The sequence below is a fragment of the Cetorhinus maximus genome, chromosome 19 (genome assembly GCF_964194155.1).
Source record: "Cetorhinus maximus chromosome 19, sCetMax3.hap1.1, whole genome shotgun sequence".
NCBI classification, from domain to species: Eukaryota; Metazoa; Chordata; class Chondrichthyes; order Lamniformes; family Cetorhinidae; genus Cetorhinus; species Cetorhinus maximus.
This window is the reverse complement of record NC_135897.1, coordinates 74,781,592-74,806,079: the sequence shown is the minus strand read 5'-3', so window position 1 is coordinate 74,806,079 and position 24,488 is coordinate 74,781,592. Positions and strand designations below refer to the sequence as shown.

Genomic DNA, 24,488 nt, shown 5'->3' with positions numbered 1-24,488 from the left:
CATGAGGGCATCAGGCGATCCAAGGCCCAGATTTTCATCCCTGGATCAGCTCAATGAAACCGACCTTTAAAAATGTCCACCTGCAGGTCGGATGTTTGGTCAGGTGTGTGGAGGTGGGTGTGTGGGGTGAAATAGGAATAGGGGAGGATGACTCTGGAATGAATGTGCATACTGCCTGGTGCCGAGGTGGGCTGGATGCAAGGTCTGCCTCTGTCCCTGGCATTGTGTTTAAATAAAATAGTAAAACAAAAACATTCCTCCAGCCCTCACCATCCCCCTGCGCACTCATCTTCCCCATGCATGCCAATCCATACCCCTCCACCCAACCCCATGGCCCCCATACTCCCATGCCAACCCATGTCCCACCCACTCCCCATGGTGCCCATACCCCCATGCCAACTTAGTGCCCCTCTACCCACCCCATTGGCCCGTAACCTTTATGCCAAGGGAATGATCAACTGTCAAGGAACTGTTAAAGAGCTGTTCAGCTGTCAAGGAACTATGAACATATGAACCTAAGAAATAGGAGCAGATGTAGACCATTTGGCCCTTCAAGCCTGTTCTGCCATTCAATAAGATCATGGCTGATCTGTCCCAGTTCTGGACTCACCCACAAGAGGAAACATTCTTTCACGTCCACCTTTTTGAGACTGACTAGGAACTTATATACTTCAATTAAGTCACTCCTCACTCTTCTAAACTCCAGTGGAATCAAGCGCAGTCTGCCCAACCTTTCTTCATAAGGCAACACACTCTCATTCCAGGTATCAATCTAGTAAATCTCCTTTGAACCACCTCCAACACATTTACATCCTGCCTTAAATAAGGAGACCAGAACTGTAATGAGCTGTCCAGCTGTCAAGGAACATGCCCCCCACCACCCACCCTTTGCCCTTACCCCCTCCATTCTAACTCACCTAGTATCCTTAGACAGTTCCTTGACAGCTTTGACATTTCCTGTATAGTGATAGCTTTGACACTTCCTTGATTTCTTTGACACTTCCTGGATAGGTTTGACAGCTGGATAACTCCTTCAAGTTTCCTTGATAGCTGGACAGTCCTTGACTGCTGGACAGCTCCTTAACATTCTCTTGATAGCTGGACAGTTCCTTGAGGGCTTTGAGTCTTTTGAACTCTTTTCCTCAAAAGGCGGCGGAGGCAGAATCTTTGAATATTTTAAGGCGGAGGTAGATAGATTCTTGATAAGTGAGAGGGTGAAAGGTTATTGGGGGTAGGCAGAAATGTGCAGCTGAGGTTAAAATCAGTTCGGCCATGATCTTATTGAATGGTGTAGCAGGCTTGGAGGGCTGATTGGTCTACTCCTGCTCTTAATTCATATGTTTGTATGTTCGTATTCACAGCTCCTTGGCAGTTCATTGACAGATGGGCAGTTCCTTGACAGCTGGACAGTTCATTGACAGTTGAACATTTCCTTGACAGCTGGACAGCTCTTTAACAGTTCCTTGACAGCTGAACAGTTCTTTGACAGCTGGACAACTCTTTGACAGCTTGACAGTTCCAATGATTTTGTGCGTAAAAAGTTAATAATCATGTTCACTTTTAATAATCCCAAAGGGTGTTTTATCTCTTTCAACGGTGTAATGGGACCCTATCTAAAGAGATACCTTACCTTACCTGGTTATTCACCATGTTCAGACCTCTTCTTACCTGTTCTAACCTGCAAACTCTGAATTCCACACTCCTGTTCTTCCAAAATCCCACTTCAGTTGAGGCAGCTGGTGATTTAAATGGCCAACTGCCTCCATGCATTGCGCATGCACAAACCCTGGCCCAACTCCAGTCCCACCCCTGTGAAGATGGAAAATGCTAAGTTCAGGAGCAGGACTTAGAATTTTCGGTCATTTCATGGATTTTTCACCGCAATGGAGAACCTCTTTCGAGGAGATGGCCGCAGAGCTAGCCGGGGAGGAGCAGGAATGTGCCTGTGCTGAGGGCGAAATAGGACTTCCCCAGGGAGGCAGTGAGGATGCCTCCAGTCTGAACAGAGTAACACATCGCTTTAAATAAGGAGCCTATCAGTCAATCACTAAATATTTATTTTCTCCATTCCAGGTACCAGCAAGAAGCGGAGTGAAGCCAGCAACCTGGACCAGCCACAGTCTCAGCCCCAAACCCACCTCTAAGGAGGATATCTCAGAATGCTCAGAGGATGCAACGTCACGTAGTTCACCTGCACCCTCCACCAGCGCAGATACAGTCACCTCGGTAGGCCCAAGTTCTAGAGTAAGCTCAGGGTCACAATCTGGTGAGCCCATCACTGACACAGGTTCACAGCTGGCAGTGGCAGTGATAGTCAATGCCTCTGACACTTGGAGGGCTGCTGGAGACCATGCCCCTGCTGAGCCCCACACATATGATGAGCCTCTGGATTGGCTCTAAGAGACCTGTTGGAAATGCAGACACAGGCAGAGATGCCAGAGGCCGTGCGCAGATTGGACCGAAGGCTGAAGGAGTGTATCCATTTTCTGTCTGACATCATGGCTCCGGCATGCAAGCACGTGGCTACCTCCATGGGCGATGGCTGCCTTGGAGACCCAGGTCCAGCAGAACACACAGTTTCTGCCGAATGTGTGCTCAGACTAGTGCAGCAGTGGCTAAGCGAGAGGGGCTGGGGCCTCCCTCAAGGTGCCTCTTCTCCTCAAGGAGGTGCCGTCAGGCACACACAGGGAGGTGGACCGCCAGCTAGGCACCCTGGGGGCATCGTCCCATGACACTCCAATGATTCCCTGCCACTCGACTTCCCCTCTGCCAGTGACCTCATTGCCTCCAGCAGGTCAGGCCAAGGAGGCTGCACCTCCGCCTCAGCAGGAGACCTTAGCAGACTGTGAAGGCACACAGGTGGCATGGGCGTACAATCATTGTATTTAGTTTGGCATTTGTACATAAAAGTTCATTTGCACTGTTTGGAAGTCTCTTGGATTCTATCTTGCTGCTAGTTGCTTTGTGGGCATTTAAAGGTCTGGAATGTGGGATCCTGTCAGAGTCTGGTTATGAACTCCCATCAATTCAGTTCTCCCATATTATCAACATAATGATTACTCAATAATCCCACATGTACATGGTTAAGCACTGGCCACCAGTTGTGGGTGTACTGTCTGGCCATGCATCAGGTAATCCATTACTTGCAGCTCAGCATGTTCTGAGCTCTGAGGCCTGTAACTCCTGCGCTCCCCAGCGTCGGATTTGGAGGTACCCCAAACATGTGATGGGGAATCCCTCTGGCAACTTTCCAGGCAATTGCCCAGAAGTGCTAACTTCCTCTGGGTAATTGTGCTGCGCTGGGAACTATCTGAAAGTGCGTTTTGAATTACAAACTTCCATGGTTCCGCTGGGTTACACCAATAGTTACCCAGAAAAAGTTAGAAGAATTAAAACCTCTTCTAACTTCTGGGTAACTATTGTAAAGACCCAGACCCACCCCATGGGACTCCCCCACAATCCCCGTCCCCCCCTCAACAGGATTCCCCCACCCACCCAACCCCTCCCCGACCTTCGACACACCCACCTCCCCCACCCCACACCAACCTCAGCCCCCCATCCCCGACATCAGATCCCCCCTACCCAATCTCGGACACCGCCACCCCCCCACCCCCCACCCACCCCCCCCCACCTCGGAATCCCCACTCAGGCCTTGGTTGGAACCCCAACCTCTGATTGCTCCCCTACCCCGACCTCTGGACAGGCTGTGCCCCCCCACCTCCCCGAGCTCTGAAACAGCCCCACCCCACCTCTGGACCCTTCCGAACTCTGGACTCCCCCCCACCTGACCTCTGGATGACCCACGACTTCTGGACATCCCCCCCGCACCGATCTCGGATCCTCTGACCACCCGACGCTCAACACCTGACCTTTGGACCCCCCACCCGATCTAGGACCCCGGACCTTGCTGCTCCGCCCCCACCTCAGGCTTGGAACCCCCCCCCGACCTCGGTCTTGGACCCCTGCCCCCTGATCTTGGACCTCGGCCCCACCGACCTTGGACTCAGACTCTGACCCTCCTTGAAGTCGGACTCCCCCCCCAACCTCGGACTCCCCCACCGACCCTGGATCCTGCCCCTCCACCTCAGACTAGGACCCCCCCCCCCCCCCCCCCCCCCCCCGCACCAACCACAGAATCGGACCTCTCCCCTTCCCCACTCCGACCTCAGACTCGGACCCACCCCAGACCTCAGAGGTCCACACCCCCCAGGCCTTGGACCCCCCCCCCCGCCCGCCAACAACCTTGGAGCCCCCACCAGACCTCAGACCCCCTGACCTCTGGACACCCCCAAACCCCCAATCCTATTTACTTACCTAAGACACTTACCTTCCCCTGGCCTGTCAATTTCCCTGGTCCCTTAAACTTACCTGCTTTACGGCAAGTGCCAAGTGCCAAGCAATGACCATCTCCAACAAGAGAGAATCTAACCATCTACCCTTGACTTTCAAGGGCGTTACCATCGCTGAATCCACTATCAGCATCCTGGGGGTTACCACTGACCAAAAGATTAACTGGGCCTGCCACATAAATAGCTGCGAGAGCAGGTCAGAGGCTGAGTATTCTTCGGCGAGTGACTCAATTCTGATTCCCCAAAGCCTGTCCACGACCTACAAGGCACAGGTCAGGATTGTGATGGAATACTCTCCACTTACTTGATGAGTGCAGCTCCAACAACACTCAGGACAAAGCAGCCCACTTGATCAGCATCCCATGAACCACCTTAAACACTCATTTTCTTCATCACCAGTGCAGCGTGGCTGCTCTGTGTACCATTTACAAGATGCTAATGATCTCTACCACCTAGAAGGACAAAGGCAGCAGGCACATGGGAACACCGCCACTTGCAAGTTCCCCTTCAAACCACACACCATCCTGACTTGGAACTATATTGCCATTCCTTCACTGTTGCCGGGTGAAAATTCTGGAACTTCCTTAGAGCACTATGTGCCTACATGGACCACAGCAGTAGAAGAAGGCATTTCCTCACCACCTTCTCAAGATCAATTAGGGATAGGCAATAAATGCTGACTTTGCCAGTGATGCCCACATCCCATGAACAAATACATTTTAAGAAGGGTTGATAGCGAATTGGCAGCCTGTTTTACATTCCCCTGAGTTTATTTTCCAATGAGAATGAATATTGGATGAGGTGTAAAACATGCTGCCAATTTGCAATCAAATATTTTCCGTTACTGCTCAAGATGAATTCCATTTCCATTGATTCTTCAAAACTGTTCAGCGTAAATTTCTGTAGGTACTAGAAAATATTACAATACCCTTAACTTGAAACAAATAAAGTACGTCAAAAAATATTAGGCTGAAAAAATTAGTCTATAGTCTTTCACTAGGCATCAGCCAACTACTGTATCCAGCACATTATCACTTGTTCGCATAATAATCTGGCCCACAAAGAATCTCCATTCACCTACAAAAGTGATAAACCCATGTTTCAATTTATGATTTTACACATGCAAGGAGCAGAGAATAAATTCTATTTCACACATAACAATCACCATAAATCTTTCTGAGGTACTGATTTTATACCTGAACATCCGTGAGGAATCCAACGTCGCCAGCCAAAAACTGTAGGTATTTACATAATAGTTGCATGTTCCCCTCCCATGGCATTCAATGAAGGGCGCAACACGAAATTCTTCTAAACATGAGCCGGGTGAAGCCAATGCTTGACCTGATCCCTCTGCACCTGAGCTTCTGTGCTGGAGGTGGGGGGAGAAAGAATATCATTCATTTCAAAAAATAATCACAAAAGTACAGATCAGAGAGAATAGTTTCAGAGTGGGAAACAGTAGAGGAAGCAGTTGTTTCAGTAAACTGGAAAATGGAAGATAGAGTCATTACTAAGCTGCTGTCCTGCATCACCTCATGGCCATCTCCAATATGACAATGTGATGAGAAGGAAGATATCTACCTCCAACCTCTCCTAGCCTATTGACCACAAAGTGAGACAGTGAGGTCTCTTCTCAGTCAGACAGAAGACTGAAATATTTCAGGCTTTCAGTAAAGGATAAAAAAAGAAGTACAAAATTGACAAGAACAGGAACTGCCACATTGCTCTATCTGACTTACTGACAGTAGGGTGACCATAGTGATATAATAAGGCACAGACAAGACAAATGTGACTCGGTGACAAATTTATATATTATAACATCTCTGTGAAGTGCCTTGGGATGCCTTACTACTAAAGGCACTGTATAAGTACAAGCTGTTGTTGTTGTTCATGTACATACCATTACAAAGGAATAGCCAATCCACAAGGACGTCCAGCCCCTCGGGCATGGTGGGATCTGAACAGTTTGACTATGAACAGCTAGGACCATTGCAGGACTTTCACAAACGATACATCTAGATAACAAGACACATTTACTGTTGGCATAATATGGCCTACTCTTAATTCAAAGTCATTTAACTCATATTATCAGACTAAGGTAATTTATTTAGCACTGAATTCTTGTGTTTACATAATTGAAATTAATGGACAAATTAGTTTCTTAGTGTGAAAAATGACTAAGTTATCAGTGGACTGTACTATAAAAAAAGCGTAAATATATTAAATCAGGCAACAATTACCTTTTCCTAAGAAAAAAAAATGTCCTCTCTTTGTGAATGTTTAATTTTGTGGTTATCAAGGTGGAAGACATTGTTGGTAAATGGAACTGAGACTAATCCTTTCTTCAATCTATATTCGGACATTTGAATTTCCAGTAGGGGTTACTGGGTAGTGATTAGGAGTGGGAATACTGACTAATTTCCCCTCCCCAACCTGGGAAACAAAGCTCAATTGTAGAACCCTCATGTTGCCCTCAGAACAGAGGAACATGAGTGGACCGTTTAGCACCTAGACCTGTTCCACCATTCCATTTATGGCTGATCTGCATCCTAACTCCATACACCCACCTTGACCCCATTTCCCTTAATACTTTCGAATAACAAAAATCTATCAATATCAGATTGAAAATTTACAATTGCTCGAGCAATGATTGTCATTTATGGAAGAGTGTTCCAAACTTTTACCACCCTTTATGTATAAAAGTGTTCCCTAATTTCACTCCTGAAAGGCCTGGCTCTAATGTTTAGGCAATGGTCCTAAATGGTCTGAGATGACCCAATCAGCAGAAATAGTTTGTTTTTATCTATCCTATTTGTCTTGCTTAATATCATGAGAACTTTGATCAAACTTAATCTTCTAAATTCCAAGGAATACAACCCTGGTTGGTGTAAACTCTCCTCATAGTCTAACTCTTAGAATCCAGGCATCATTAGAAACATAGAAAATAGGAGCAGGAGTAGGTCATTCGGCCCTTCCAGCCTGTTCCACCATTCAATATGATCATGACTGGTCCTCTATCTCAATGCCATACTCCTGCTTTTTCCCCATATCTCTTTTTGCCTTTAGAATCTAGAAATCTATCTATTTCCTTCTTAATTATATCCAGTGACTTGACCTCCAAAGCCTTCTGTGATAGAGAATTCCACAAGTACACCACCCTCTGAGTGAAGAAGTTTCTCCTCATCTCAGTCCTAAATGGCCTTTCCCGTATCCTGAGACTGTGACCCCTTGTTCTAGGCACCCCCCCACCCCCCCCAGCCAGAGGAAACATCATCCCTGCATCCAGTCTGTCCAGCCCTGCCAGAATTTTATACGTTTCAATGAGATCCCTCTCATTCTTCTAAACTCCAGTGAATACAGGCCTAGTCAGCCCAACCTCTCCTCATACGACAATCCTGCCATCCCAGGAATGAGTTTGGTGAACTTTCACTGCACTCCCTCTATAGCAAATATATTCCTTCTTAGGTAAGGAGAGCAAAACTGCACACAACACTCCAGGTGTGGTCTCACCAAGGCCCTATACAGCTGCAGTAAGATATACTTGCTCCTGTACTCAAGTCCTCTTGCAATGAAGGCCAACATATCATTTGCCTTCTTAATTTGCTTGCTGCACCTACATTCTTGCTTTCAGAGACTGTTGTACAAGGACACCCAGGTCCCTTTTTACATCAACATTTCCCAATCTATCACCATTTAAATAATACTCTGCAATTCTGTTTTCCTACTGAAGTGGATAACTTCACACTTATCCAGGTTATACTGCATCTGCTATGTATTTGCCCACTCACTCAACTTGTCTAAATCACGTTGAAGCCTCTTAATATCCTCCTCACCACTCACATTCCCACTAAGTTTCATGTCATCAGCAAATTTGGAAATATCACATTTGGTTCCCTCATCCAAATCATTAATTGTGAATAGCTGGGGCCCAAGGATTGATCCCTGCGGTATCCCACCAGTCACCGCTTGCCTTCTGATAAACTTACACTGCACTCCTCCAAGGCAAATATGTCCTTCCTAAGGTGTGGCATCCAGAACTGCTTATATGAGCATAAGAATTAGGAGCAGGAGTAGGCCATTTGGCCCCTTTGAGCCTGGTCCACCATTTGATAAGATCATGGCTGATTTGATTGTGGACTCATTTCTACTTTCCGGTCTACCCTCTATAACTTTTGACTCTCTTGTCAATGAAGAATCTATCTAACTCAGCCTTAAAAATATTCAATGACCGTGCCTCCACTGTTCTCTGGGGAAGAGATTTCCATGGACTAATGACTCTGAGAGAAAAACATTCTCCTCATCTTCGTCTTAAATGGGAGACCCATTATTTTTAAACAGCTCACAGTACTCCAGGTTTGGTCTAACCAGGGCTTCGTATAACTGAAACAGAACTTCTATCCCATTGTATTCTATTCCTCTAGATATAAAGTTTAGCATGCCATTCAAATTTTCAATTATTTTCTGCACCTGTTCATGACATTTTAGTGATCTATGTACTTGGACCCCCAAGTCTCTTTGAAATTCCACTGCTTCTAGCTTTTAACTGTTTAGAAATTACACAGTTCTATCCATTTTAGGTCCCAAAGTGGGTGGCCTCACATTTGCCTACATTGAAATCTATTTACCACAGTTTTGCCCATTCACTTAATCTATCAATATCTCATTTTATGTTTCTACAGTGCCACCTATCATTGTACCATTGGCAAATTTGGATATGTGGCTTTCTATTCCATCATCTAAGTTGTTAATACATATGGTAAATAGTTGAGGCCTCAACATAGATCCTTGCAGGACATCACTAGTCACATTGATGCCTCGACCAGCTAACTCAGAGCATGCAGTGATTGAATGTGGGACTTTCCTAATCCATAGTCATCAACTATTCGCTGGGTAACTTGCTAAGCCCGAGCTGTACTTCAATCTTTCAATTTTTGGAGAGGTGTACCCTAACTGTTTATTGAAGGCACTACCTGCTTATAAATGGCATCAGTTCTTGTCCACTGATTGGAGCCATATCCATAGGCATTTGTCTTGAAGTCGACAGCCAATAAGAATAGTCATTTCTTGATGCATAGCTACAGACATCATTAACATCGCAGAACAAAAACGGCATAACACTGAATCTTGGCAAGCAACTTCCAGCAGTTCCTGAAAGCCACATTAAATAAGAAGTAGATTATGCAAAGAAACATGAAACTGAAATATCTGTAGTTCAGTTGGATTGGATTCATACAACATGTTGTACTGTGCACCATACTAGTTAAGCACTGCTCCCAAATGCCAAGTGGGACGGTGAGCTTTCTCTAAGCTGAATTGGCTTGTGGCACTACTGTCAAATGTTACATTGAATTCCAAAGTCCATGGCTTGGGGGGATTTTACTGAACCCACAAGAGTGGGAAGCGGGGTGACTTAACTAGGCGGGATGGAAAATTTCCCGATGGTAGGTTGCAATGATAAAGTCAGCGGTGTGTTTGCAGTGTGTCAAGCCATTATACTGGCCTGAGGCAGGTTTGTACGTGTAATACTTCTGCATGCCATGAATACTCATTAGCGTAAAGCTTTTTTAAAATCATGTCCTACCTTCAGGATAAAGTCAGTGGCACACAAGAATCTTGTGGCACTTGATTCACGATCATTTAAAGATGGCGTGCAGCAATGGGCTTTGTGCAGTCATGTGTAAGAGCAACAGTTTTCCTTGTTGAACCCCTGGCACAATGGAGGGGAGCAGAAGAATGACAGTTGCACGGAGGCTTCGGATCGGCAAGGGTGAATCAGTGGTGAGGGGAGTTGTGGAGTGGAGTCGTGGAGATGGAAGAGTGGAAGAGGGATCTGGGGGAAGGACAGAGGGTGGGGTCAGGGGTGGTAAGAAAATGGTAAAGAGGTAAAAGGTAAGAAAATGAGGGGCCTAAAGGGCAATGTCAGTACTGTCCAAATGTGAGCTCATCTCAGGGTGTTGGCTGGCAGAGTCCTTACAAGGCTTTGAGTTCACCTACGATATTTCAGTTATCCCCGCTAAGTGATCTTGGACAATCTCCTTTAAAATGCATGGAAGGGAGGGCCAGCTGAGCCTGCAAGTTCAGCCATGTCCCACACAATGATGAGTACAACGCTGGACACTAACATGGCCATTCAGTAAAGAGTGAACAAAAAAACAAGCACTTTGTTTCTTCCGCAATAAAGGAAATGTCCCTAACACCCCCTGTAACCATCAATGCATGCCAAACATGAGGCATGCCAGTACATTTAGCTCTCTAACTAAGCCAGCACTTAATTTTAAGCCAGCACAGAATTTTAATTGTAATTGCGTTGAAAATGGGAAAAAGAGAGACAGTGCACAAGGGGCGCACAGTTCCGGTTACAACATCAGGAATGGCACACTGTTGACAAAATCCCAGCCTGGATCCCAGAATTGAGGGATTTGTCTCTCCCCTGATTATACAGGAAAAATAAACATCAGCATTATATGCAAATAAAAACATTTCACAGCAACACAAATATTTTGTTTCTTTCTCATGCTTTTACTTGGATGTGACATCAGGTATTAATTTCCTTGGGGCCCTGGATTCCATTAAAACTGATCTGCCACAATCATCTTTTAAACACATTTAAAAATTAAACATAAATTTGTTCAGGACTGATTAACATACCTAAATCTTGTCCATATGCACGTTTGTTTCCTTGCACATAGAGGAGAGAGTAACCAACGTATAGATGTTTAGTGTTGCCTGGGCACAAAGGTATCTCTATGGTTTGACTATGTCGTGCAAAGATAAAACCTTGGATGTCTGTTCCTGATGTTCCTGAGGTTCCCTGGCCTCCTTGATTTCCTTGGGGACCTGGATAGCCCTTTGGTCCTAATTTTAAACAGAAATAACATTTGTTCAATTTGCAACAAGAATTATAGTGACGTTATTGCCTCATTTTTGGACTATGCTTTTACTTGCTCCTTAGGATAGCCTAAGGTCAGCACCCAATGCTAAATGTGGCGCCTGTGCAATGTGAAAAGCAGCACATCGCGCGCAACCTGAGTCAACTGCACATTGTGCAGTCTTTGCTGCCAGCATGCAACACTTTCAGCGGCCATTGAGAATTGGACTTGGTTGCAGTGATCATAAGGTGTCCAGGTCAAGTGCTTTCACACTCACAAGGAACACAGCTCAGTGCTGATGCCACAACATTAGATGTCACCCTCTAAGACACAGGAGTGCACATAATTCAATCATGTGCTGCAAAGCTTAAATGAGCATTTCTCTATCTACATACACTTTCAGGCTCTGGCTTGACACATCTCTCTTAGATGACACAAGGGATGAGTGACTAACGTGACTTTGCTAATCATAACATGAATCTGAAGGACACAAAGGCAGACAATTGAGGAGTGGGAGCTTAGGTTACCCTGGAAATAAGATGACACATAAATGCAAGAGGCATTTATATCTTGAGATGTTGGGTCATACCCCATAAAGTGAAATTTTATTTACAAAGGTGCATTATATATACAGTGAATGAGCACCTGTGCCACCAGTTTCATAATTTCTTAACTTTATGCACTCTACCGCTACGCCTGGATACATCTGCAGCAGAGGTGGAGGCAGTCTGCTGACTGCCAAGCCCTGTTGCATGAGATGACTTCAGCGGGTGTCTTCTGCAGGCCTGGGGCTGAAAGGCCCCGGCCTGCTTTGGGTCTCCTGCTGTGGGGCAAATGCACCTTCCTTGGCCTTAGCAGTTGGAGCTGATGTGTTCACGGGAAGAGGAGATTGGGAAAGGCTAGACACCTTTGGAGTATCCTGGGTGGATGGCCCCGGGGTGTCCGGCTGATGCCCCTCCTCCCTTTGAGTGCCTGAGGACCCCTTCCTGACTCCTTGAGGAGAAGGGGCATCCGGAGGGAGGTCAAGGTGCCCCATTCCCCTCTTGCCTAGATCCCGCCTAGAAAGATGGAGTGCAGGTCCGAGCACAAATTTGACAGAATGCTGGACTGTGGCCTCTAAGGTGGCCATCACCCTTCCCATGGCAACCTCGAGGCATTCACATGCTGGAGCCGTGACATCAGAGAAAACGCGGACGGACTCCTCCATCCTTTGTTCTAGTCTGGTGATTTGACAACTAGCCTTGACAACTCTGCCTCATGTTCCCCTGCTTGTCTTTGCATCTCCAGCATGCGTGCAATGGCCAACTACAAAGGCTTATCATCTGACTTGGACTCAGCAGGGCCCTGTTCTCCAGCAGTTCTCCGAGTGCCAGGGACCTGGGCTGTCACTACCTCCGACTGCTGGAGAGACGTGTCCATGAGAGGTTCTCCAGATAGTGAACCCAAGCCCAATCTAGATCTAAGACACACTGAGGTGTGTGGAGGGTGGAGGTGAATGCAGTGACAGCTCTAAATCTAGTGGGTCCTGGGTGTCATCTTCCAAGGTGGGCTGGGGACTGAGGGGCTGGCTGGAGGTGTTTCTCAGCCAACTCCTGCTGGTACTGGAAGAGAGAGAAGATAGAATTAGTTCCTGAGTAGGCAGAATCCAACATTACATTTAATTCACTGTGAAGGTCATGATGTGTCCGACTAATGGAGGGTTCATACATACTGGGTTGCCTTCGCCACAGGAACAATCCCTGTCTTCCCCTGCCAACTTGGCTGCTTCCTCCTCATAGGGAGTCAGCACCTGGATATAGGGGGTTCCCCCACCAGCCTGGGATGGCTCTGTCTTGCTGTGGGACAGCTTTGCTTGCATGAAGACAGATGGAATAAAATGTGATGAGGACAAATGGGAGAGAAGTTGGGAAGCATGCATGGCTGCAGTGTGTGCTGTGCCTCCCCAGTAAGGGCAGATGATGTTGTTACTTGAGATGATACTTGAGATGGTGAGGATGTTAAAGAGTGCGTGAGACATTCAGTGCAGATGTCCCTTCTACATACGAACATACGAATTAGGAGTAGGAGTAGGCCACTTGGCTCCTTGAACCTGCTCCCCCATTCAATAAGATCATCGTTGGTCTGATTGTAACCTCAACTCCACATTCCCACCTAACCCCGATAACCTTTCACCCCATACTTATCAAGAATCTATCTAGCTCTACCTTAAAAACATTCAAAGACTCTGCTTCCACCGCCTTTTGAGGAAGAGAGTTCCAAAGACTCAGGGCCCTCTGAGAGAAACAAATTCTACTCAGCTCTGTCTTAAATAGACGACCCCTTATTTTTAAATAGTGACTCGTAATTCTAGATTCTCCCACATGAGGAAACATCCTTTCCACATCCACCTTGTCAAGGCTCCTCAGGATCTTATATGTTTCAATTAAGTCGCCTCTTACTCTTCTAAACTCCAGCGGATAGAAGCCTAGACTGTCCTACCTTTCCTCATAAGACATTCTAGGTATTAGTCTAGTAAACCTTCTCTGAACTGCTTCCAACACATTTACATCCTTTCTTAAATAAGAAACCAATACTGTACAGAATACCCCAGATGTGGTCTCACCAATGCCCTGTATAACCGAAGCATAACCTCTCTACTTTTGTATTCAAGTCCCCTCACAATAAATGATAACATTCTATTATCTTTTCTAATTAATTGCCATACCTACCCTTTTGTGATTCATGCACTAGGACCACCCTGACCCCTCTGCATTTCAGCGCTCTGCAATCTCTCACCATTTAGATAATATGCTTCTTTTTTATTCTTCCTGCCAGAATGGACAATTTCACATTTTCTCACATTACACCCAATTTGATAGATCTTTGCCCACTCACTTAACCTATCTATATTCCTTTGTAGCCTCCTTATGCCCTCTTCACAATTTACCTTCCTACCTATCTTTGTATCATCAGCAAATTTAGCAACCATACCTTACCTTCGGTCTCTTCAACCAAATCATTTATATAAATTGATTCTGCACTGATTCCTGTGGCACACTACTTATTACATCTTGCCAACCAGAAAAAGACTCATTTATGCCTACTCTCTGTTTCCTGTTAGCTAGCCAACCTTCTATCCTTGCAAATATGTTACCCCCTGCACCATGAGCTTTTAATTTCTGCAATAACCTTTGATGTGGCACTTTATCACATGCCTTCTGGAAATCTAATAACAGTTCATGCACTGGTTCCCTTTTATCTACAACACATGTTACTTCTTCAAAGAACTCCAATAAGTTGGTTAAACATGATTTTCGTCTCACAAAACCATGTTGACTCTGCCTGATTACCTTGAATTTATCCAAGTTCCCTCCTATAACGTCTTTAATAACAGCTTCTAACATTTTCCCTATGATGAATGTTAAGCTAACTAGCCTGTAGTTTCCTGCCTTCTATCTCCCTCCCTTATTGAATAAAGGAGTTACATTTACTATTTTCCAATCTAATGGAACATTCCCCGAATCTAGGGAATTTTGGAAAATTAAAACTAACGCCTCAACTATCTCACTAGCCACTTCTTTTGAGACCCCAGGATGAAGTCCCTGAGGACCTGGGGACTTGTCAGCCCGCAGATCCAACAACTTGCTCAGTATCACTTCTCTGGTGATTATAATTTTCTTGAGTTCCTCCCTTCCTTCCATTTCCTGATTTACAGCTATTTCCGGAATGTTACATGTATTCTCTATAGTGAAGACCAATGCAAAATATCTGTTCAACTCATCTGTCATCTCCTTATTTGCCATTATTAATTCCCAGACTCGCTTTCTACAACACCAATGCTCACTTAGTTAACTCTTCTTTTTAAAATATCTATAGAAACTCTTACTATCTGTTTTTATATTTTTAGCTAGCTTTCTCTCATACCCTAGTTTTTGCCTCTTATTAATCTTTGCCGTTCTTTGCTGTTTTTATATTCTGTCCAATCTTCTGACCTGCCACCCATCCTTGTACAATTATTGCTTTTTCTTTAAGTTTTGATACTATCTTTAACTTTTTTAGTTAACCATGGCTCTCGTTGGAATGTATCTATTTTGTGTATTCTGAAATATCCCTTTAAATGTCTGCTATTGCATCTCTATTGACCTATCCTCTAACCTCATTTGCCAGTTCACTTTAGTTAGCTCTGCTTTGATGCCCTTATAATTGGCCTTATTTAAGTTTAAAATACTAGTCTGGGACCCACTCTTCTCTCCCTCAAACTGAATGTAAAATTCAATCATATTATGATCGCTGCTACACGGGGTGCCTTCACTATGAGGTCATTAATTAATTAATCCTATCCCATTGCACCAGTACCAGATCTAATATAGCCTGATCTCTGGTTGTCTCCAGAATGTGCTGTTCTAAGAAACTATCCCAAAAGCATTCCATGAACTCCTCATCTAGGCTACCTTTGCCCATCTGATTTTTCCAGTCTATATGTAGATTAAAAACCCCCATGATTATTGCTGTGCCTTTCTGACAAGCTCCCATTATTTCTTCCTTTACACCCCATCCTACCAAATGGCTACTGTTAGGGGGCCTGTACACCACTCCCACAAGTGACTTCTTGCCTTTATCATTTCTCATCTCTACCTAAACCGCTTCTACATCCTGGTTTCCTGAACTTAGGTCATTCCTCTCTAATGTGCTAATACCATCATTAATTAAAAGAAGCCACCCCTCCACCTTTTCCTAGCTTCCTGTCCTTCCTAAATGTTTCGTATCCTTCAATATTCAGGTCCCAATCTATGTCATCCTGTATCCATGCCTCTGTGATGGCTCCTTTATTTATTTATTTCTATTTGTGCTCTCAGTTCATCTGTTCTGTTTCGAATGCTACATGCATTCAGATACAGAGTCTTTAGTTTTGTCCTCTTATTATTTTTGTAACCTCTAACATTATCTGCTGATTTACTCTTAGATTTGTACCCTCTATCCCTTCCTGTCATGGTGTGTTTATCATTTCCCATATTAGTACCTTTCTCTCTTGCCTTCTCTGTACTCTTTGATTTACCACATCTTCCCAGATTTGATCTCTTGCCCGCACTATTTAGTTTAAATTCCTCATTACATCGCTAGTTATGCGGCTTGCTGGAACACTGGTCCCAGCACAGCTCAGGTGTAGCCTGTCCCAATGGTACAGCCGCCACTTTTCCCAGTACTGGTGTCAGTGACCCACAAACCAGAACCCAGTTTTACCACACCAGTCTTTGCGACATACATTCATTTCTCTAATTTTATTTGCCCATGCCAATTTGCAGGTGGCTCATATAATAATCCAGAGATTATTACCTTTGAGGTTCTGCTTCTTGATTTAGTGCCTAGCTCCTCATACTGATTATGCAGCACTTCTTTCCTTGTCCAGTCATATTAGTACCTTTCTCTCTTGCCTTCTCTGTACTCTTTGATTTGCCACATCATCCTAGATTTAATCCCTTGCCCTCACTATTTAGTTTAAAATCCTCTCTACATCCCTAGTTATGCGGCTCACTAGAACACTGGTCCTAACACAGTTAAGGTGTAGACCGTTCCAATGTAACAGCCATTGCTACCTAGATGGACCACAAAGACTGGATTCTCCCCCTGCCCACTCCAAATTCCTCGCCGGCCTAGAGCAGATGTCCCGAACCCTGAGCCTGAATTTTTCCCTTGGTGGGTGCGCGCCATTGCCCAGCAGCAGTTTGGAAACAGGCCCCCGACCACTATTGGCCCACAATTAAGGCTTGCCCAGCGTGAAACGTGTCTTCCCAGTGGTAGGGAAGGGGCGGGGGCCTGTCCGACGCTGGGTCCAATTGTGCCTTAGACATTTACAGCACAGAAGGAGGCCATTCTGCCCATTGTGTCTGCACCGGTCAAACCCGCCAGGAGGTTTAAAATCAGCACCCTAAAGGCTGCCAAGGGAGAATCATTCAGTGGTCTGGAGACTGGAGCAATGGCCTCAACAGCAGCTGGAGACGTCAGGCCGGAGAGCAGATCAGGTGGGCACTCAGCCCCCCGTTTTTCGGAGGAGTGCCTTGCAGTCCTTGTGGAGGAGGTGGGTGTCAGGCAGGACACCCTCATTCCCGGGGATGGCAGGAGGAGGCTAGCACATCAGGCCAAAAAAGCTTGGGAGGAGGTGGCAGCCGGGGTCAGCAGCCACAATGTTGTGAGGTGCACATGGGTGCAGTTCCACAAAAGGTTCAACAACTTGCTGTGCTCGGCAAGGATGAGTACCATGTTGGTATGGATCAGTGTGGAGAAGTGTTAAGGGCTGGCCATCCCTGTGAGGCTTGGGCGCTGTTACATATAGAGTGCCACTATCAATGACGCTGGAGCTGGCCAAGGGGGTGAGCCCTGGCTGCCTGGACTGAGTACTTTGTGGCTCGAGGGCCACGACTTGGATATGCCCTGCAAGGTGTTCCTCAGGTGGGGTTGGCCAGGCTGTAATGGCGCTGCAGGTAGAAAGTGGACTAATCAATGCTCCTCTGTCCTTTCGGGAGAAGAGGAGCCATAACAACATAGAGAGGTCAAGGACCGGCGGATGCCCCTCGAACTTCCTAATATTTTTGAGATTTTAACTGGATGCTTTGGAGCTGGAGAGCCACCACCCACCTCATTCAGCCAGTCATGGAGAGGCAGGGATCTCTGATGAAGGTAAGAGTGCAGTGCACAGAGGTGAGAGTTTCGGATTGTGCGAACATTCTTGTGTAGTCTCATTATTAATGGGAGCCTCAAACCTGGAGTCCCCATTGATCATTGAAAGACGATGGCACCATGATGCAGATCTCCATTTGTCTCACCAGGTTACCGGGCATGCACAATGACACTGTGGTGACTTAAACAAATGACATGTCATTGTTCTCCCTTAGATTTGCCAGCAGGCACTCATATGCAGGACTCCGAAGAGCCACCCTTGACGCCAGTGGACCGCTGGGCTTCAGCTGAATCTGCATCACACCTGCTCTCCGAACCAGGCACCAACACAGATACCAGAACCTCGATGGGCAGTAGATCAGCGGCTTAAATGTCGGTGCACAGCGGTGAGGGCACTTCACACTTGCTTGAGGAGCAGGAGGAGGCAGAGAGTGCCCAGGGCTCTGGTAGTCGGAGGACTGCTGGAGACCAGGACTATGCTGAGTCGAAGGCAGATGATGAGCCTCTGGAGTCATCCATTAGGCATTAGATGCTGGATGTCCAGTGAGATGTGCGGGAGGAGATCCTTGTGCTCATTGTGCCTTAATTTATGTTTACAAGCGCCGTGTCTTGGTGCCCCCACCGCACCCCCCCCCCCCCCCCCCCCCCTCACCCAGTCTCTTGGTCTCTGTTATGGAGGAGTCTTTGCAGAGCATGAGCACAATGTTGACCCTCATGGCCGTCCGAGCGCACTGCCTCCTCCATTGAGAGAGTGGCGACTCTCATGGAGAGGCAGCTCCAGGAACAGAATCAGGGGTCCCTGAGGTTGCGCTCGGAGCAGCAAGCCCTCACACACAATGACCTCAGGTGGTCAGTGCCAATGTGGGACATGGATGAGGCACCCAGTATCCCAGCTGGGTGCCTGTCCATCAATGGAGGGCAGGGAGGTCCAGAGCAACCTCACATTGGCACAAGACCTGCTTGTCGTCTCTGTGGGCTCCTCTAAGGGCGCTCTGGATGATGGCAGCAGTTCCTCCGCCACTGACCGTGGCATTTGATGCGGCTGCAATGACTGGGGAGATGCCAGCCGTGCTGCTGGCCACTCCCTTCCAGGCGGGGCCAGCACAGGTTCCACTGGCCAGAGGACGACTGCCAAGGTCATCAAGGCCAACAAGACACCAGAGTCAGCAGCAGGCTGTCTCCAATTCGCTGCCAGCGGGAGGTGGGGGGGAGGGTGGGGGCACCAAGACACAGCGCTTGTAAACGTAAGTTAAGGCACCATGGGCACAAGAGGGGCTGTTCACAGTTGATCTTCTGTTCTGTAATGTTTTGTTTATGTTTACCAGTGTGGGCATTAACACCAGATATGGTAACATTCATTTATTTTGAGTGTCAAAATAGATAAATTTTGCTTTTGTCTTAATGGCCTGAGTATGCAACCAGCAGCAAGCTATCTCCTAAACTCCTCACTACTCACAATGGCAATGCTGCTGACCCTTTTTATCCCACCCTTGGCTGAGCTTTTGCAAAAAATGGGCTGCCTACCTGCCTGTTTTGCCCGTGCAACGAGCGCGAAATCACACGGGCAATGTAAAATCGGGATCAATTGCCTTTTTAATGGCCTTAAGTGGCCCTTTAATTGATGGCGGGCACGGCTCCGACACCCGCCTGTCGACCTGAAGCTTGAACGCATGCGGGATGATGTTGGGGCGCTTGCCCGACGTCATCTTGTGCGATTTCACGCCCAATCAGTTCGGGCACGTGCCTACCTGCGAGGCGTAAAATTCTGCCCTTGGTACCAGGCAGGCAGCACAGCCTTGTGGACTCTGGCTCTTTGCTGCAGAGAACAATGTTAATCCCACTCTCTACACTGTCCCCTACAACCACTACATTCCTTTTTTGCTCCCCCCACTTGAATGTCTTCCAGTACTGAGGTACCATGGTCAGTCAGCTCATCCATCCTGCAGCCCCCACTCTCATCCAAATAATCTGAAATAACCTCAAATCCGTTGGACAATGGCAAAGGCTGAGGCTCCTGCACTCCTGCCCTCTGGGTCCGCTTTCCTGCCTCACTCGCAGTCACACCCTCCTGTCTCTGACCACTGACCAAATCAAAAGCCCCTATCCTAAAGGGTGTGACCGTCTCCTGGTACAAAGTGTCCAGGTAACTTTCCTGCTCTGTGATGGATCACCTCAGCCTCCAGCTCAATGACTCTGAGCTGAAGCTCCTCGAGCTGCAAACACTTACTACAGGTGTGTTTGCCCTGGATCACAATGGCATCCAGGAGCTCCCACATGCTGCAGCCTTGACACAACACTTGTCCTGCCATCCTTAATGAGTCTTAATTAAATACCTAATTATTTTATTCAATTGATTATTTGCCGTTTTCAATATTTTATTTACCTTACCACGCTATTTTAAACCTTAGCAATAGAATAGACTTTAACCACTTACCAGATACTCACTAAATACTCACCAAGTAGCTAGCTTCTTCCCCTGTAGTTGAGTAAGAACCAATTCTTAGAGGGTGAAAAATTTAGAAAATGCAAAGGAGCACCTCCTTCCCCTCTTCCGCTAAGTCCCTCACTCAACCAACTCTCAGCCCTCTTGTTCAAATTTGCACTCCTGTGCTAAGTCACACTGAGAAGCCTGTATTTATATACTCTGAAACTAGTATTAGGATCCCAGCTGATGTTAATAAAAGGTACTAATATGGCAGGACAAGGAAAGAGTATAGACTGCTCAAGTCAGATCCCAGATTGAAACCTGACTTGATAGATCTCAACCTTTTTTTTGAAACCATGGAGGAAAGTTACTGAACAAATTCACAGCAGTCTTCTGATGAATTTTTAACACAAAGAATAAAACATTTATTAAACAAGAACTATATTACACCAGACAAAAAGGTTGGAAAGATCTCAATGCAAACACAAGAATATGATTCAAATATTCATTATTCCTTCACCCCAGCTATATCTTTACAGGTACATGCAAATTAGGAAAGATAAAACAATTTACCATATCTATCTTATACTCTAATACTCAGGGCAAGTATGTAGTACGTGTGAATTAATAGGTGAACTATGGTCAGACACACCACACTCCAAAATAAATGACAGATGCGACCAAAGCAGATGCCACGAATTTCTCAACAACCCGCCCAGACGCTTATCACACCGTGAGACAATTAGTCTCACTGAAACTCTTTTCCACAAGGGATTTCAATCTCCACATCCGAAGAACTCACCTTGGAATTCTCTGCAAACATCACTCCCACTCGGACGGCTTCAACCAGGATCCACCTCCTGGGTTTCAATTTCACCTTCCGAGATTCCTTTCCCCTGGATCTTGGAGTGCACTCAAAACCTCACCCTCCAAGCACAATTTCAGATCTTCGGCCATGCCAAGCAGAACATCACTGCTCTAAAAACCCGCAGTAAGGAGTCCCCAACCTAGGGCTGCCTCCCCGGATCTTCCAGGCTTCTCTCAAGGCCGCTTCATTTCAAGGCTGCTCCTCGCAGCTCCCTCTTTAACTCAGAGCCTATTTCTCTGCTCCTTTCTCTCAACTTTACTTAACAAGATCTATTTCTGATTTCTGTTCTTGTCCCTGACTGACTGGGACTGTTTTCTGGGATGTCTTTCTGATCCCCGTCTTTATCCCTGCCTGGGACTTCCTTCTGGGATCTCTTTCTTTCCCGCTCCTTGGTTTGGGACCTTCTTCTTGATTTAGGACCTTCTCCCTGTCCCCGCTCCCTGTGTCCTGCTCCCTGGGACATCTTCCTTTTAATGGTCCTCCGGTTCAGGTCACCTGACCTGCGGTTTTTGCCGCATCACTCCTTTGCTTCCTTTTCTTCTGTGCAGGGCCGGTTCCTGGCCTGAAGAACAGAAAAACACTAACTGCGCATGTGCGACCATTTCCCGGCCGGCACATGCACTGAAGGCCCAAAATATGTAAAAAAAAAGAACTGCACAGGTGTGGTCATTTCCCTAAGCTCCGACCTCCGACTGCCAATTTAAAAGTGAGGTAAGTGTCGCGTTTCGTCGCACTTGCTCAGTCCCAGGTACAGAAAAACAAGTTTAAGCCAGTTTCTTAAGTTAACTAACTTCAACTGCTCTCCAATAGAGAGCTTGTACATCCCTGTTTAAGCCTGGATGCAATTTAGAATTTAAACAGTACATTTCAGTTAGATATTAAACGTTCAATATAAACAAAGTTCGAATTTTAGGAAGAGGTTAAGATTTCCTCACTCACCCAACTCTCAGCACTCTTGTTCAAAGTCGCACTTCTGCTAATAGTGTATGAGATCCCTATGGATTGTAACCCTTAGAGTGCCTGATGCCCTTCTGAGAGTGAGTAGAAGGTAGACTTAGCCTGGCTGAGCAGATGAGGTCATTCATCCTCTTTCTGCACTGCAGGGCATTTCTTTTTTGTGTGCCACAGGCACAGACCTCCTTTGGAATCTCCTCCCACGCTGGAGAGGTCAGGTTGGTTGCCCTCCTGCTGCCATCCCTTGGGAAGAGGACATCTTGGCATTTGCGGATGGCCTGGAGGAGAGTCAACAGGGAGCTGTGGCTGAAAAGTGGCGCACAGGGCTTGCTTCTCCTGGTGGACATCTTGGTGAGCGAGCGTGCAGAGAGTGAATGTGTATTTGGGTGATGCTTGGGAACTTTGACCCCATGAGGTAATAATGCTGGGCGGTCGAATCAGCGCCCGCTCCACCACGTGATTCAGCGAGCAGCTGACCCATGCATAATTAATGAGCTTTCAAGCAGAAAAGCCGGCATGAGAATCGCCCCACCGACCAGTGAGAAACACGCCGACTATCCCGCCTGCCACCATAGTTAGTCTGAAAAACAAAAAAATTCCACCAACGACTCTCTCTCCTATCTTCCTGCCAGTAGGGTCAAGCTCCAGACTGCCCACTGTTGCTCTCCCAATTAAAATAAAGTGCCATTGTTTTGATTGTAGAGTACTTGGCAAATCCATGGTGCTTGTTTACGAATATGTGATGTTGTAATTTGTTTTAAATATATCATTGTCTCAACTGCAGGTAATATTATAAATATGAGATGATTCATGCCTCTTTTCACTGTCCTCCCTCCCCAATTAACAATAAAAATTAGTAAGAATTAAACATTGTTATTTGAAACTGTTGTCTCATTTACCTTGTTGTCCAGGAAAGCCTGGGGACCCCTTAGATCCTGGATGTGCTCCCCCTCCAGGAGGCCCATTACGACCAACTGGACCGGGTGGACCTCGGCTTCCTGTGTGTAAAAGAAAAAAAAGTAACAGTATCATGATACAATAACAACTTGTATTTACATGGTGCTCTTAATGTAGGAAAACATTCCATAACGTTTCAACAAAGCATAATTAGACAAAATTAGCACAGATCCAAAGGAGATATTTGGATGAGTGACTAAAAGTTTGGTTAAGGAGTAGGTTGTAAAGAGGTTCTTAAAGGTGGACAGAGAGGTGAAGAGTTTTAGGGAGGACATTTCAGAGCTTAGGGCCTAGACAGCTGTGAATACAGACACTAATGGCAGGATGAAGGAAATGGGGAATGTGTAAGCAGCCAGCAGAGGAACACAGAGTTCCTGAAAGATTGTAGGGCTACTTGAGGAATACAGAGATAGGGAAGGGCAGTCATGAAGGGATTTGAGCCAATATAGGTCAACAAGCATAGGGGGAATGGATGAATGGAATTTGACACGGGTTAAGATATGAGCAGCAGACTTTTGGATGGGCTGAAGTTTTTGGAGGGTGAATGATAGTTTGCCTGTGGATGAACTGTGCAGGGGTAGAGGTGGGCCATGTAATAGTGGTGAAAATAGGCCTCTTTTGGGACAGGGAATATATTGGCTTTGAAGCTCAGCTCAAGGTGAAATGGCATGCTGAGGTTGTGCACAGTTGACCTCAAAGGAATTCAGGCGGTTTGTAAAATGGGTAGACGATGCACTGTTGCCAGTTTTCGGCCAGGTAGGTTGGGTTAAAAGTCAACCACTTTGTCTCATTTTACATTAGATCTGTAATGTGACAGTTCCATTTCTTGCTTCTCAGTAATGGCAAAGACATCTCTCTTAACATAGTTACTTCTGTAATCATGCCATTCGAGGTCAGCACTGGCATCATAGTTGTGTAGCAATGTGTCGACCTGCTTCACCTATTCTGCTCGATTTAGCAAGAAAGGCCAGAGGTTACAAAATAAAATTCATCCTCAGTATTGTTAGAAAGTAAGGAGCATTCCTGTTCCTCCTGGCTCTACATTCAAGTAAGTTAGGACTGAAGGACCACTGGTTATGTAGCAGTATGGCTGGAATATGCTCTTACTGGTGTGAACAAATTTCTGAGGAGAGTCCTGAGACATGCATTTAACTCTTCACTAGCATATGCAAGGAGACTAATGCTTATTTCAAGCAGCTGCCAGTGACGCCTAAATATTGTGAGACCCCATATGGCATCAGACCCATTTCGGGCTCACTTTGGATATGAAAACCCCATAAAATTAGTTGATTTTGCCCACATTTTATACTTCTAAAATGGTTAAGTGTGTTCAACTCTTCCTGCTTGGGAGACTGCGGTGCTTGTGAGAATTTGCCTGTGAGTAAGACTCAAATCTCAGGCTCCTCTGGAGT

General features: G+C 46.1%; 1 protein-coding gene across 1 annotated transcript in view; it reads right to left on the bottom strand.

Annotated features, from left to right (window-relative positions):
- col4a3 (collagen, type IV, alpha 3) overlaps positions 1-24,488 on the bottom strand; it is an 83,289-nt gene that overhangs the window by 2,879 nt on the left and 55,922 nt on the right. The window contains exons 23-27 of the mRNA XM_078564449.1: positions 23,019-23,117; positions 10,998-11,204; positions 9,320-9,497; positions 6,250-6,364; positions 5,546-5,718 (exon numbers count right to left, since the gene is read on the bottom strand). Of these exons, the coding sequence (XP_078420575.1) occupies positions 5,546-5,718; positions 6,250-6,364; positions 9,320-9,497; positions 10,998-11,204; positions 23,019-23,117 (772 nt within the window). The remainder of the gene's footprint in view (positions 1-5,545; positions 5,719-6,249; positions 6,365-9,319; positions 9,498-10,997; positions 11,205-23,018; positions 23,118-24,488) is intronic.